At 40.0% G+C, this 14,545-nt stretch overlaps 1 protein-coding gene across 9 annotated transcripts in view; it reads left to right on the top strand.

Moving 5' to 3' along the window:
- Positions 1–14,545, top strand: part of TRPM3 (transient receptor potential cation channel subfamily M member 3) — a 415,622-nt gene that overhangs the window by 145,854 nt on the left and 255,223 nt on the right. For 4 of the 9 annotated variants that reach the window (XM_064736881.1, XM_064736887.1, XM_064736882.1 and 1 more), the window contains exon 1: positions 5,514–5,752. The exons of the other annotated variants lie outside the window; for them this stretch is intronic. In XM_064736881.1, coding sequence (XP_064592951.1) covers positions 5,663–5,752 — 90 coding nt within the window. In that variant the 5' untranslated portion in view covers positions 5,514–5,662. Of the gene's footprint in view, positions 1–5,513; positions 5,753–14,545 lie in introns of those variants that run through there. 9 annotated transcript variants of the gene reach the window in all.

Consider the following 14,545-nt stretch of genomic DNA (forward strand, 5'->3'; position numbering starts at 1 on the left):
AATATTTAATAAGTAGACAGACATTACATTAGTATGTGTGTCTATGTCTAGGGAAGAGGGAATTATGAGCATGTGGCAAAAGACCTGTGAAATATCTTGGCAGAGATAACAGCAGAAAAACCACCTCAGGCATGCAATGAATAGAAAAGATGTGAGAGCAGTGGATTAATTTTATAATTTAATTATCAGTTGAGTTAAGCATCAATAACATTTGTGTCTCCTAAGAAGTTATGGCAAGCATCAAATTAAGTATAGTTTATCCAAACCTTATAAAATAAACTTATCTTTCTATCCCGATTTTTGCAAGAAATCATATGAAATGGACACAAATTGGAATATGAGTATGTAGAAAAATAGCCTTTTGCTGTTATTATCATAGCTTTCTATTCATTGATGTACTTTTCAACTATTTAGCTAATAGACCTGCAAAGTGACCGGATACTAAGGTGAATTGTGATTCTTTACCAATGGAAGAATTTGTTAGCACTGACTTTGAAACAAGAGCTTCTGAATTATTTCTTTTTCTATTGCCATCCTGCCATTTCCTTCACAAACCTAGGAGATGATCAAAATATCTTATGAAGAACTAGCACCTCCACCTCAGCATGTTTGTGTAGTATACCCATGGTGGCCACTGCAAGCAAAGGTAGCTCTATTTCTAAATACAAGAGTAGCGCTATTTTTTTCTGGTGTTTGCTGTCTTACTGGGGAGTGCAAGCTCTTTGGTCCAAGAGCAAGGCAGCCTTGACAAAGTGGCTCTCTAGCTACACTGTGAAGATGTCTTTCTTCTCACATGTGTCACACTGAGGCCTTCGACATGCTCCCCACATCATCCTTCTCTGTAAATGTGAGATATGAATTTGATAGGTGAACTATTCAGTGGATGAGGAGTTGGCTGGATAATCACATCTGGAGGGTAGTGGTGAATTTTTTGACCAACATCTGTACAAGAATTGTTCTCCAGGGGTCTGTAGTAGTACCAGTATTGTTTGATGTCTTCATCAATGACAGCAGGATCAAGAGCACCCTCAACAAGTTTGCAAATGACACCAAGCTGAGTGGTGCAGTTGGCACACTTGAAGGGCAGGGTGTCATCCAGAGGGACCTGGACAAGTTTGAGAAGTAGGGCATTGGGAATCTCATGAGGTTTAACAAGTCCAAGCACAAGGCCTTACACCTGGGTCAGAGCAAGCTGCAGTATCAGAGCAGGCTGGGTGATGAGTAAATCAAGAGCAGCCCTGCGAAAAAAGGACTTGGGAATGCTGGTGGATGAGAGGCTGCCTGGGGCAGTCACAGCCCAGAAAAACAGTTGTGTCCTGGGCTGCATCCAAAGCAGCGTGGCCAGCAGGGCCAGGGAGGGGATTCTGCCCCTCTGCTCTGCTCTCTTGAGATCCCATCTGGAGCCTTGCATCCAGCTCTGGGGGTCACCAGGACAGAGGAGGGCCACAAAGACCATCAGTAGGCTGGAGCACCTCTCCTGTGAGCACCTCAAGGCTGAGAGAGTTGTTGTTATTCAGCCTGAAGAGAAGGCTCCGGAGAGAGAGACCCTTGACAGTCTTCCATACCTGAAGGAGGAGGCCTATAGGAAAGACGGGGACAGACATTTTATCACAGCCTCCTGTGATGGGGAAAGGGGCAGCGATTTTTGAACTGAAGGAGATTGATCTATACAAGATATAAGGAAGAAGTTGTTTAGAGCAAGAAGGGGTAAAATACTGGCAGAGGCTGCCAGAGAGATGGTTGATTCCTAAGCTCAGGAAACTCTCAAAGTCAGGTTGGACAGGACTCTGACCAGGTTTACTTCAAGATGTCCCTCTTATTGCAGGGATGTTGCACTAGATGACTTTTAAAGATCCCTTCCAAACAAAACTATTCTATGATTTTATGATTTTATGATCCTGGTCTATGATGTACATGGGAAAACAGGTGTGATATAATGAGAAAACTCTTCTGCCTGATGTTTCTCCACAGGTAGGTAGTGGCCACATAGAAGAGATTTTCTACCATGGTGACCAATACATCTCTCTCATTTATTGGTCCTGCCCTTTCCATCTTTCATTTACACAGCATCTCTTGTTTCATAAAGGAATTGTTACTTGGACAGGATAGGAGAGTAGTGTTGGGGTTTGCTTATAATACCTTTTTGTTTAATTTTGCTCTCAGGCTGAAAATGTTGGACATTGCTGATGTGCTCAGAGTAGTCTGGATGCTGATGTGTTTCTCAGAAGCTTTTCATTCTGTAGCATTTCCAGAGGTATTAAATTTTACTGTATCAGAACTTTCTAAGAGTAGAATTATTGTCATGTTGGATTGCAGGAATCCAAAAAGAGCTGGTCAAAAAATGCTTTCCATGACCAATGGCTTTAAGAGGAGTAGAAATCTGTCTGTGTTGCAGGAAGCAATGGCATTTGTCTTCTGTTTGCTTTTCTCTCCTGTGGTACCAAAGGTGCTCCTTCACTAAAGACAAAGACCCAGAGGTGAATACTGATGGTTCAGGGAGCATGCTTCAAGGAAAAAATGTTTTAATATGAAAGTGGCAGCTCTGTCTCTTAAATCTAGCAAAGCAAGTCTTAAATTCTAGTGGGATTGCTACATCTTTGCATCTCCCAATAGGCCCCAGATTGTAGGAGTTGATCTGATCAGAGCACTTGGTTTTTCCAACAGAAATATGAGACTCAAACTCTGACTTTTTCACTGAAGTAATAAAAGTTCCCCAAACCACACAACCTCCCCCCACCAAAATCATATTCCTAATATTTCACTACTATTTTTAATCATTATTGACAGAATCTTGGGGAAAAAATGAAGCTTTTCAGAATTTGCCTCTGTACTTTCCAAATCTTCACCATCTATGCTTACCAAATGTGGGGGTAGGGAAGTAGGGGCATACTGGGAATAGAAAGAAATCTCCTTGCTTCAGTTTCCTCATATTTACAGTTAATAGCCTCAAAATAATTCCAATATTGCTTATAGGTAAGAAACATACATTAAAAATAAAACTTATTAGGCTTGGCCTTAAGGACAATCAGTTTAAATGGTCTGCCCAAAGACACCCAAGGATTTTGTGGTGGAAGTGAAGTTCCTATCTCATGATAATATCCTGCTATCAGAGCTTCCTCACTGCCACAGACTGAAGTTGATATTCTTGCACTCACTTTGTGCAAGTACAAATGATTAGGCAAGGTACAAAGCCAAGGAAAACAGACTTGTGAATAAGGGTTGCCGTGTATTAAACACTGCAGCATATAACAACTCTCATCCCTAAGGTATTGTTTGCAGAAGAAGGCAATGATAGAACTCATCTGAAAGACAGGAAGCCCTGTGGAAGCTAGAAGATACATTGGGCTCACTATTTGCAGTTTATTAAAGCTATCTGTTATGTTTCTTCATTGTGTTTAGCTCCCTAGCATCTTCAGAGAGTTATTACTCTACTCATTGAAAAGAAGGGCAGCGTGCTTTGACTCCTTTGTCTTCTTTGTGCCAAACACATAGGCTGAACATTTTGTTTTACAGCAGATACCTAATGCAAAGTAGATGTGAAAGGGACAAGCTAATGATGAGTATGGTTCCTTCCCAGGAAACTCTTTCCTGAACTTCAAAGGTAGAAAAAAGATCTGAGCATTACTTGAGGGGGCGTGGGATAGGGGGAAGCCATGGTCTTGAGTTCTTGTTTCTGATCTGAGTTCTTTTCTTTATTTTAACTATAAACACCAAAAGCTTAAGCAGTGGATATGATTACCTTTATAGCTGAACAAAGTTACCATGCTATACATCTTCCATGGTCTGTGCTATTTTAAGTCAGGATTATTTTTTTCTACCTGTTTAATTTTGTCTCCTTTATACAGTCTTGGAAAAGCAGTTGCAGATAACAATATTTACTTACTCAAGTTTAATTTCACTATCAACACAAGGTTTTTTCCTCCTTTCATAAAAGAAATACATTCAGAACTCAAGAGGTATTTAAATAGATATCGTTTTAACTAGCTGCTCAGTCACAACCAGAAATTCACCTGCACAAGTTTTGTCACTAAGTCATGTCTCTTGGTGTTCTACCCACTCCATTCTACAGACAACTCATGGTCTAGTCCCTGTACGTTTGAGGTTCCATAATGTTTCCATGTACAGTGGGGTGGAACAAGTGTGACCTCTTCTGGCACACAGTCAGTCTTGCACTTTGCTCTTGAACTTTATATTCTGGGCAGAACATTTTTGAATCCAACGCTGACATTGAACAAGAACCTTTATACAGTTCCTGAGAGGTTACAGTAAAGAGGAGCTGATTGGTACTCCTATGTTCAAAAGAAACAGTAGTCTTCATCTCTTTGCACCTCATTTGGACAATTATTCAGCTTTTCTGATTAATGTAGACACAATTCTAAGAATAAATTATAAATAGAGGTGAAATATATGTGCTTTATATTAAAAGGAAATATAAGGGGATTAAAAGGAAATGTGAAAATGGCAGATGAGTGAATCCTAGCTAAGTAAATTGAATGTCTATATCCTAACCTCAGTTATGAGAGATTTAAACTTTACTGAGAAGCAGTAAAGTTTAAGATGGGGTTTTCATCCATAATCTAAGTAAAAACTGGTTTTTACTGGCAACATGAAAAGTCACCATTGCTTTAAAGAATGTTTCTTTTACAGTTCCTAACTCTTCCTTCATGTAATCTTCATGCCCCCAAAAAAATAAAAAGTATGGGAGAAAAGGTATTTCTTCTTTGGCTGGAGAGCTGCTTGCCATTAAGAACATCTCCATTATCTAGGAAGGCCATTTACTGCCCCAAATGGACAAATGGAAACATATTTTGCCATACTTGAATTGCCCAAGCAATATTACTTCATGTGTTTTCATATCTTTGATAGAATTACTTAGTAAGCATATTTAATATTCAAACGAGCTGAATTGGTTTGGCTTTGTCTGAGGGTTTTTTGCCAGGATGTGCAGGTTAGCACTCATGCCCTTATAGTCTAACCAGAGCCACTTGCCACTAGCACACCGACACTGTGCCAGATCAATTAAACGCTTCTTAGGGCCATTGTATCAGTAAATCAAGAGTGAATTTATTTATTTCACCCCCGCCTCGGTCGCTCTCTTTTCTGAGCCTTGGCCCCACCTCCCCTCATGCCGGTTTCCCTCTCCTCGCAATGCTCTGGGAAAGAAAGTGCAGGTACCCCTCCCTTGCTTTATTCGAATCCGCTTCCTCCTGCCCTGCTTCTGGCCCATGAGGCGCATGAGTGAGGCAGGAGCCTCGGCGGCGAGCCTGGCCAGCCCTGCTGCTCCCGCAGGCGGGCGGGAGCGGCCGCTGGCGCTGCATCCCGGCGTTCATCCCGGCGTTCATCCCGGTGTTCATCCCGGTGTTCCTGCCGCCCCGCGCCGCCCGGGGTACGCACGGAGCCCGCCGAGCCCGCGCAGTTGGCCGCTGCTCTATGCGGGCGGCTCAGCGGCTGCCGCTGCCCCCCCGCGCCCAGCCCAGCCCAGCCCAGCCCAGCCCAGCCCAGCCCAGCTCATCGCGAGCCAGCCCAGCCGAGCCCAGTCCGTGCCCTGCGGCGCCGCGGGCGGGACGCGCCGAGCGGGGGATGCCCGCGCCCCGGAGCGCGGCTGCCGCGGTAGGCGCTGCCAGGGCTGCGGCGGATCGCCCGCTGGGATTTGCGGACAGTCATGAACCAGAGCGAGGCACCCCGGCCGCTCAACTGGACCATCCGGAAGCTGTGCCATGCCGCCTTCCTCCCTTCTGTCAGACTCCTTAAGGTACGGTGAGAGCCCGCTTTGCGTTCGGGAACCGGTGTCTGCCGCTGAGCACCTGCCTGGAGGGCTGCGGTCGCTGTTGCTGGAAAGTTAATTTAGAAATAGTCCCAACTTTACTATTAATTACCTTGCCTGCTGCCTTTAAAATCCCTTGTGAGTACCTGAAGGTACCAATATTGTGCGTCTATATTCTATTCAGTGTGTGTGCTTGCCCATAAAGGTCTATGGAAGGGGTAAAAAGGGAAATAAGGGATGGTGGATATCATCTGTGCTTCAATTTGCTTTGTCTTATCAAGCTGTGAACTTCCAGGGATGAAGAAGGTGTCTATTTCTAAGGCGTGTTCCTTTGTGAGCAGCCCTCTGCTATCTGTTCCTTTGGGTTACCTAGCCCTTAAGGGAGTACCTGAAGATCCAGTACCACTCTGACCAACTTGTAAGGGGAGCAATATGTGGGTGGAAAAAAATTATCTTGGTTTGCTAAAAGCTGTACATGAGAATAGGATCAGTTAAAGACTGGTAGTGCAAACAGCATCAGTGAAACTTTCTGTTTTTTTTTTTTTTTTTAATTTGTTTAAACTAAGTGTCACATCTTTGAAGCTGCTTTTAAAAGAAGTGTTTTAAAATGCACTTTCCTAGGAAATAATTATTTTCTGTTTGAAAAAATTATTTGGGGTTATATAATGTGGAGGGCTCTTATTCTCAGCATGCAAAGTACCATTACTACCATGTGCCCCACTGAAGCCGTTTTAGAGGTATTTGTAGCTGGAAAACAAAATCTCCTGAATCAACTTTTTGGTGACAAATAGGTTATATGAAACTGAAAAAATTCGGTTACATTAACCTGAAAAGTCAACTTGGTTCTTGGAATATCTTAACTGGATTGTACAATGACATGTTAAACAATAAGCTCATTTCCCTATAGGCTTTGTTTTATAAAATGTTTTATTCATTATAATATTTATCTCATTCCATCATGGTGTTTGATAGTTTGGCGTTGAAATTAACATGCAGCCAGGTAAAGCATGGCTAGTCTGACAGTGCATTAGATGGTAATGCTTGATATAACCGTTTGATTTTGTGTGAGTAGCTTGGAAATTAGGTCAGTTCTTACTACTGCAACATGCTTGAGCAGTAGTGTAGCGTATGACATTGCACTTAGCAGACGTATGTTGTATGTATAATTGTTGCATGCTGTGTATCCTAGCAGGTACTTTTCACATCCTCAGGGGAAGGGGCTACAGTTGAAAAATATTTCTATTTCCAGAACACACATGTATGGCTACTGGGGGGGTAAATTGTGAGCATCTCCAAAGAACAAAAGAAAGGTAAAACTGAGATTTCTAAAAAATCAAAACATAACTAATATAGAACAGATCAGAAAGTGGTGTTGATTGTTTTGTAAAGGCTTTCCCCCCCAGCCCCAGAAGCACTCATGAGAATATGCAAATTCCACAAGTCCCGTGTTTTTAGAACAACATAATTTTAGCAAGGTGTGAGGACTCAGATGTGAGGAGTTTTACTGTCATTCTTAATCCCAGTGGATCAGGGACTGAGGGGGCGTAGTCTGCAGTATTTCTTCTTTGGCAGACGAATGTTGCCCCATGTGTATGGTTTCTCTTCATTGCTTATTAAGGATGAACGTTGTGATTCATTATTAAAAGAGCTGACTAAAAGGGATTTTCTGAAGCTACAGCTGTAACCCATTAGGGAAAGATAGTGACTGGACCCTGCAGAGTTAAAAAGAGCAGGAAAATAACCAGAGATAAGCAAGCTCTGCACAGAGGGTGTGTGAGGTGTGGGAAAGACCAGAGCAAAGAAGGTGGAACTCTGGCTCCTCTCTCAGCTCATGAGCAGTGCTTGTTGGCTGGAGAGGGAATTGCTTACTTCAAGGCTCCCCCAAAAAAGCTTTAATTTTTGCTCCTTCTCTTTGTCTTTTATTATTTAATGTGTTTAAAGCAAATGACTGACATGAGAACAGGGACCCATTGTCTGAATTCCATCAGCCAACCCGAGGAAATTTTCCTGCCATCGAGGAAAGAGTGTAATAACAGCAGCATTAAATTACCAGATGAGTAGTATGAATATTTTACTGCATACAAAATATTCTTTCCTATTTCATGTTTTTCTTTCCAAAATAAAGAAGAAACTTTTTTTTTCTTTTTCTAAATGAAAGGTGTTCCTCTAAATCCAAAAACATTGAAAAGGCAAGGGCAATAATCTGAGCTCATTGTTTTTAATTGCTCAGTTTCCGATTGGATTAAGTGGTCTTAAGGGCTAATGCAATATTGTTTCTAAGTGGGCATTCACTAGACCCTTTTCTATACAGCTTTTCTCTGCAGTCAATGCTCTCAATAACAAAATAAACTTTGCAAAGCCTCATAAGTTATGGTACATTTTTATTATGATATGCCTTGTCCATCATTGTACACTGTAAATTTAGTTAGAGTAAGAAAATGCAAACCACTATTTTGTCTTTTTCATTTCTGTACTTATTTTAGTCTATCAGAACAATATTAAATGACCACTAACCTCCAAAATACGCTTTTTCCTAAACTGTAAGACTGAGAGATAGCAGAGATTTCCTCTTTTACACACACAAAAAAATCACTGTGACATTACCTGGACCTTCCTAATAAAGGGAATGAACTTTTGAATTATTTCCATGTTTTTTCAATGAAAAGTAAAAAGTCTTTATCCTATGGATAAATTTTACATGTAGCATCAGTGCTTTCATAGTGATGGAACTAAATAAACACTGAAATCTAGAACTTCATGGAGGCAAGGCTTTTTGTGTTGTCTTGCAATTACTGTTTTGTAAATAGGTACTGAAAGGAGTTATTCAGCAGGTAGGTTAAGCTCTTGTTCCACCCTGTTGAAATGAACAAGCAGTGCTCAGTTGCATCAACTGATGTTGGATAGAGCTCTGGCCACAGTGGTCTCATTTAATTTAGATAAGCTAGATCTGTAGATGTGTCCAGTTTGTGCCCGCTTTGCTTTTTTTCCAGGCACATGTTCTGTTCTAACCCACTTCACTAATACCCTCGTGTTTAGGTGTAGTTGTGCAATCCTGTTTTCCATTTTCTGACAGGTGCATGAGTTCCAGGATCTGTACCTCCGATACAGCACAGGAGCTGCGTTGGAAGTACAGATTGAAACAATTTATTGGAGAGGTTTTTTTGCCACTTGTGTCATTGGCTCATCCTTCGCTGCTCCTGTTTTTTTCCTCTAATGAGTTACTTCCTGTAGCACATTCCATGCTGGCATTTTTTGTAGTTGTTTCAATATACTTAAAACACGCTAACACACTGCCTAATGTCTTCCTGTCTGAAGTAAGGACTAAGAAGTGCATTGAGCAGATATTCAGAGAGGGTGGCTTTGTGCAGAACTGTCATTCTCCTGAGATAATCAGGTTAGTTTTAAAAAACCCCAACATTTTAGAACAATGTTCTCGGTTCTTAAAAAATGGATGAGTGAATGAATGAATGAATGAATGAATGAATGAATGAATGAATGAATGAATGAATGTCATCATGCTAAAGACTGCACTCAGAGGGCACTGTGCTCTAGGAGAGGCTGCAGATGTTGTACTTCTGCTTGAAATGGATATAATACTTGCCATGCGACCAAAAAATGGGCAATATGCTCAAGTAAAATAAATAAATAAATAAATAAATAAATAAATAAATAAATAAACTGAGAGTAGAAGAGAACTGAATAACAAAAGGTCAGCAATGTGCAATAAGCTTTAGCACCACAGATTTATAGATGTGCAAGTGTAGAAATACTGTAAGAAATATTTGAAATGTAACTGATTACCCACCTTTTTTTCTTTAAAAGAGCGGTAAATTTTTTTTACTTCTGGCTTGCATGTCAATAACTGGGATTGTAAGGCAGGAAATTTGGAAGGCCCAGAGAAAAAGAAACAGAGTCAACCAGAAGAAGCACTGGGGAAAATGTTTTATCAATTCTTCTCCAACATACAGCTTGGCAAAAATGTCACTTTAGCTCTACCAAATAAATTAGATTTACCTGACCTGAGTAGTAGTCTATGCTAGCTCCTGAACTAAAGAGATCAGACACTAAAATTCAACAGTATGCATCCCTCAGGAGGATTTGATGCATTTGTGGAAGCCCTTAAAATCAGACTGACACACAGGCATGGAGAAAGTATCAGTCAGTGTGACAAACTTTTTATAAATTCACTAATAGAAAAACTAGTCACACCTCTGTGTATGGTGGGATGCTGTGTATGGTATGAAATACAGATGAGTTTTATGCGTGCATGTAAGTTTTATTTAGGAAGAGATTATTTGATGAAATCCCGTTTTCCTGTCAGAAAGAACATGGTTGTATCTGTCACCTTTGTAATACATGTGGCATGTTTCTGATTCTCATTCACAGGTTTTCTGGGGTGTATTACTTGTCCTTAGAAGCACAAAAGCCATATTTCCAGCAAAGAGAAAGCTTCAGCATTCCATTCTGTGCTCTGCTCCTTATGCCATCAGTTCCACCATTTAAGGATGGCGGGAAAGAGACCTGGAGCTAAGGCATTGCTGTGTCTTTGCAGTCTCTCATTTTAATGTAAAAAATTCATTTTACACCCCAAATCAGGGGAGCAATGGTTGTTGCAATGTAGCTTCAGAACGCCTTTGCGCAGGCGTGCTCGCATTACCCTGCTCAGCTGCCAGCTGTGCCTCGAGTACTTCACATTCTGTCACCCAGTAATGGCAGAGTGGTGGGGACATTTCATGGCCCAGGCTGAAGAACTGATGATATGCCTTTTGGAGGTTGCACATTCTCAAAAATGGCTTCTTTCTTGAAGTGGTGCTTCGCATCAGCAGTAAGTTGAGCTGATCCCTGTAATGTGGTAACTGGGCATGTTCATGTGTAATGATTTTCCTACAGATTATGCCAGTTCATTTCTTCTGGAAGGAAATTAAATGTGGAAGTTGGTAATTTTTTTTTTCCATTTTATATAAAGTACTCTGTGGTTAATTCTTTGGTGCAGTGTCATTTTTTATGTGATGCAGGGCAAGTCAGAGCTTGTTTGCTGTTTGCCTTGTTGACTGAATCTTTTCCTTGAGTGTGACTTGGGCTGATGGCCACTGACTTGGAAGAGATGTAGCATTAAATCAGTTTCCACAACAAGGGAAGTATTCCCAATTAAGAAAAAGTAGAGTGAGGGATAAAAACAAAGAGTGTAGCGATGGAAGTCATGTTTCCATGGAAAAACCTACATGTAAGAGGTAGTCATATCAGTGCCGTTTTGATGGCAGAGTCTGTTGTTTACTAATGTCATGTAAAGTGAAAAAATAGTTTTGATTTTCAAGTTGGAAAGGGCTCTGCAAATGCAAAGTTTCTTGTTTTAAAACAGAAAATTTTAGGGGATAAAACACAAGATTTTTACTTCTAGGTGTGTCACTACCATGTGAGTGCTTTTTTTTCTTTAAAAAAAAAGAAGTGATAGAAAAGATAATGTTAAATTTTTTGTCTTGATACAGCAGCTATGGTAGAAACATACTTAGCTGTTTAAAATGAGGATTCTGCAACTGATACAGGTTTTTATCCTCCTGCACCTCAATATTATTCTGTGTTTTCCCTTAACCTGGCTTTCATTAGTGTCTCTATCTTCATCTTAAATACTGCTGTGAGGTTTTGGCTCCCTCTGTGCACATGGCCAGTGGGTTACAGTGACAAAGATGGGGTATCAGAGAAGTACTCCAGGATTTTACATTTTTTTTCTGCACAGAGGTGGTTTTGGCTTGATCTCTGCTTCTCATGAGGTCCAGCCTTTTCAGACTTGGAAAAGGTGGAAAATGGCACCATTTTCCACTGGCCTTTATTTGATAATATGTGAAACATTGCAGTTAACTTGCTTATGAGAAAGCAGATGCAAGATTCCTAATTTGTGATTGTGTAAGAGATGATTTAAAGTAATTTCCAGAGAAATAAGAAAAAATTAAAATAAGTATTTTTGATGTATATTAATAAAACAGAAGAAAAAAGAGAACTTGTTCTGAGCACTGTGTTGTTTTAAAATAATTTTAAAATGCTACTAAGTGTAGAAATCATATGATCAAGGGATTACAGGTACAATGTGTTAGAAGAATCCTGTCCTAAGAGCATAAGATTTTAATGTTCCGCTATACTGTTCCTTATGTTTGGGAGGGTGCCATGTGAAAAATTCAGGGCACAAGACCATAAAGTGAAGTTGAGTGGTTTTATTCCACCTGAATTGCTAACAAGACTATGCTACAGTGTAAAAAGGAATGCCCTTGTGTCTCTCTGGAAATGTATGTCAAAGCTGGTAATAAAGCATGAAACAAAACCACTTCATCAAAAATATCTCTGATCCCCAAATAATATAATGACAAGAAAGAGTTTGACAAAGTGCGTTTAACAGTGTCAATGAAGTTACTGAAGAAAATATCAGGACTCTATTATGTAATTAGAACAATCACCAGACTGACTTTTCATTAGTGAGAAGGTGATTGAGTGAAACACTTTTTTTCATTTACCTTTTTCTTCACCTGTTGCTTGTAAATGCAGACAGGAGAGATAGAAAATTAGTAATCCATCATAATTAATAATTTAGGGAGGATCCATTAATTTGTTTCAGAAGGATGCCCTATTTTTAACTTACTGGAGTATTAAACTGGTGTGGCATGTTGCCACTGGGTCTGTTGTAATGAAATATCACAGCTATTTTGCAGAGCAATGGCTGGATGTTCATCTTTGCATGTAGCTTAAAAGTGAGACCAAAACAAATGAAGAGATGAATTGCAGGGTAACCTGAGGACCTTTCATACTGACTTTCCTGTGATTGTATGTAGCATTTTCTTAGTGTTCTGAATAGCAGAAGGAATTTTACAAATACATTCCTATCCAACTTTTGTGTTCAGTACTTCAAATTATTAGGTAGTGTTTTATTCAGAAGATGAACAGGTTTAATGAACAGTGTTTTTTCTGCAAATTGTGCACTCTTACACTAAAACTGTGAATATCTGCCCAACCCAGACATAATACTACATCTCTTCTCAGTTTTTTTCTCCCTGCATTTCTGCCCACCTCTCTGCTAGCCCTTTTCCTGAACTGCATTACTCAAAAGAAGTTTTCAGATATCTATCTTAGCCTGTGCTCACAGAAGCAGTAGCCGTGCCAGGTTGTGATGCCAATAATGGTGACAACAAAATTGCTACATGCAATCCAGCTTGATTGAGCCAGCCAAGGAGGAGGTCAGCTGTCTCTGGCTGAAGGATGGGTAAATCAGGTATCAAGATGGCCCAAAATGCTTGTTAGACAAGCAGAGCAGTAGTTAAAGGTATCCCTTTGGGTTTGGATGTGACTGCTTTAATTTTGTGCTGTCCTTGATACTGCTGGCTGCAAAGTGATACTTCTTGGAAGCCATGTACTTCTTTAAATTATTCAGTTCAAATCCAAAATTGTCTTAAATAAGAATATGGTGCCAATTTTTTAGAGGTCCTACACTTACCTTCTTCTATGAGACCAGGATAAATCGGGATATGTGTGAAAAGAGACATGATTATTCTACTCTGCCATCAGAACTGCTTCATCATGCATGATTTCTTATAGACATTTTTCTAAGTTCCTAAGCCCATAACCCACACAGGCAATCTTTTCAGTGACCCTATCTATGTTTCTGAGGCATCTGCCTGGATCTTTTTTTGCTGCACTTGAAATCTATGATTTCTTGTTTTGTCCACTATGAGCAGAGGGGACGGATGTGGCAGCTTCTCCTGCTGAAAAATTCTTGTTTGCAGTGTTTGGAAATTGGCTAGTTTAATAGATACATGATATATGGTTCTTTGTAATCTTCCAATAAATATTATTAGATTATTTATTCCACTACATCCCCCACAGAAGTAAGACTGAGAGTCCCTTGCTGCTCATCCTTTTCTCTCTTCCTCTGGATGTCAGGTGTCTGACTGAAAAGACTGGCGTGGGTATGTGAGACTCCTGCTCAGCCTTCCATTCTAATCCTGGCTCTGTGAACTGGGAAAGGGTTAACAAGGAAACACAGGGTATCACAACCCTCCTTCGTTTCAGTGTCCTGAAGAGACTCAATAACACTTCTGTTGAATTGCCTACAACATTTTGCTAATCTAGCTGACTTTACAAGAATGTGAGTTGACTAGCACCGATGACTTCAGGGAGTGTTTTGGGAGAGCACAGTCTCTTTCTATTTGCATAGCAGAAATACTCCTCTTTCTTTGTGTAGCAATAAAACCAATGCTTTCTAATGCCCACATTAACAAAGAAATTTTAAACCTCTGTGTGGGGGACAACCAGAAGCACAGTACTTATTAAGACACTGAATTTCAAGCATGTGTGCTACCTTTATTATATACAAATGAGGAAATTCAATGTTTATGTGCATTTCTCTGGGATAAAAAGGTGATTTTGAGCCTTCTAACACAACTGGAGGGTAGTGGGGGCAGAATAAAAAAATGTTTTCAGAGATATCCTAGTGGGAAATTAAATGTGATCAGCTTATTTTATCTTGATGCATGCTGTTACTTAAGAATAATTTAAAGATAAAAATCTGATCTATCAAGACAAAAATATCCTGTGCAGTTCCTTATTAATGGTAACTGTGGGAGTTTTAGCTTATTCAGAATAGGACTAGTAAATTGCTCAGAGGGGCTTTTTCCTCTTAGAATCTGATAACTGCTACTACTATCATATAAAATCTAAGGCTGAGGTTATTTTCTTTTTGTTACTTTTATTTCCTAAGAAGTGCAAATTTTTGAATGTCTTATTCATCATTCAAAAATT

The sequence above is a fragment of the Zonotrichia leucophrys genome, chromosome Z (assembly GCF_028769735.1).
Source record: "Zonotrichia leucophrys gambelii isolate GWCS_2022_RI chromosome Z, RI_Zleu_2.0, whole genome shotgun sequence".
NCBI classification, from domain to species: Eukaryota; Metazoa; Chordata; class Aves; order Passeriformes; family Passerellidae; genus Zonotrichia; species Zonotrichia leucophrys.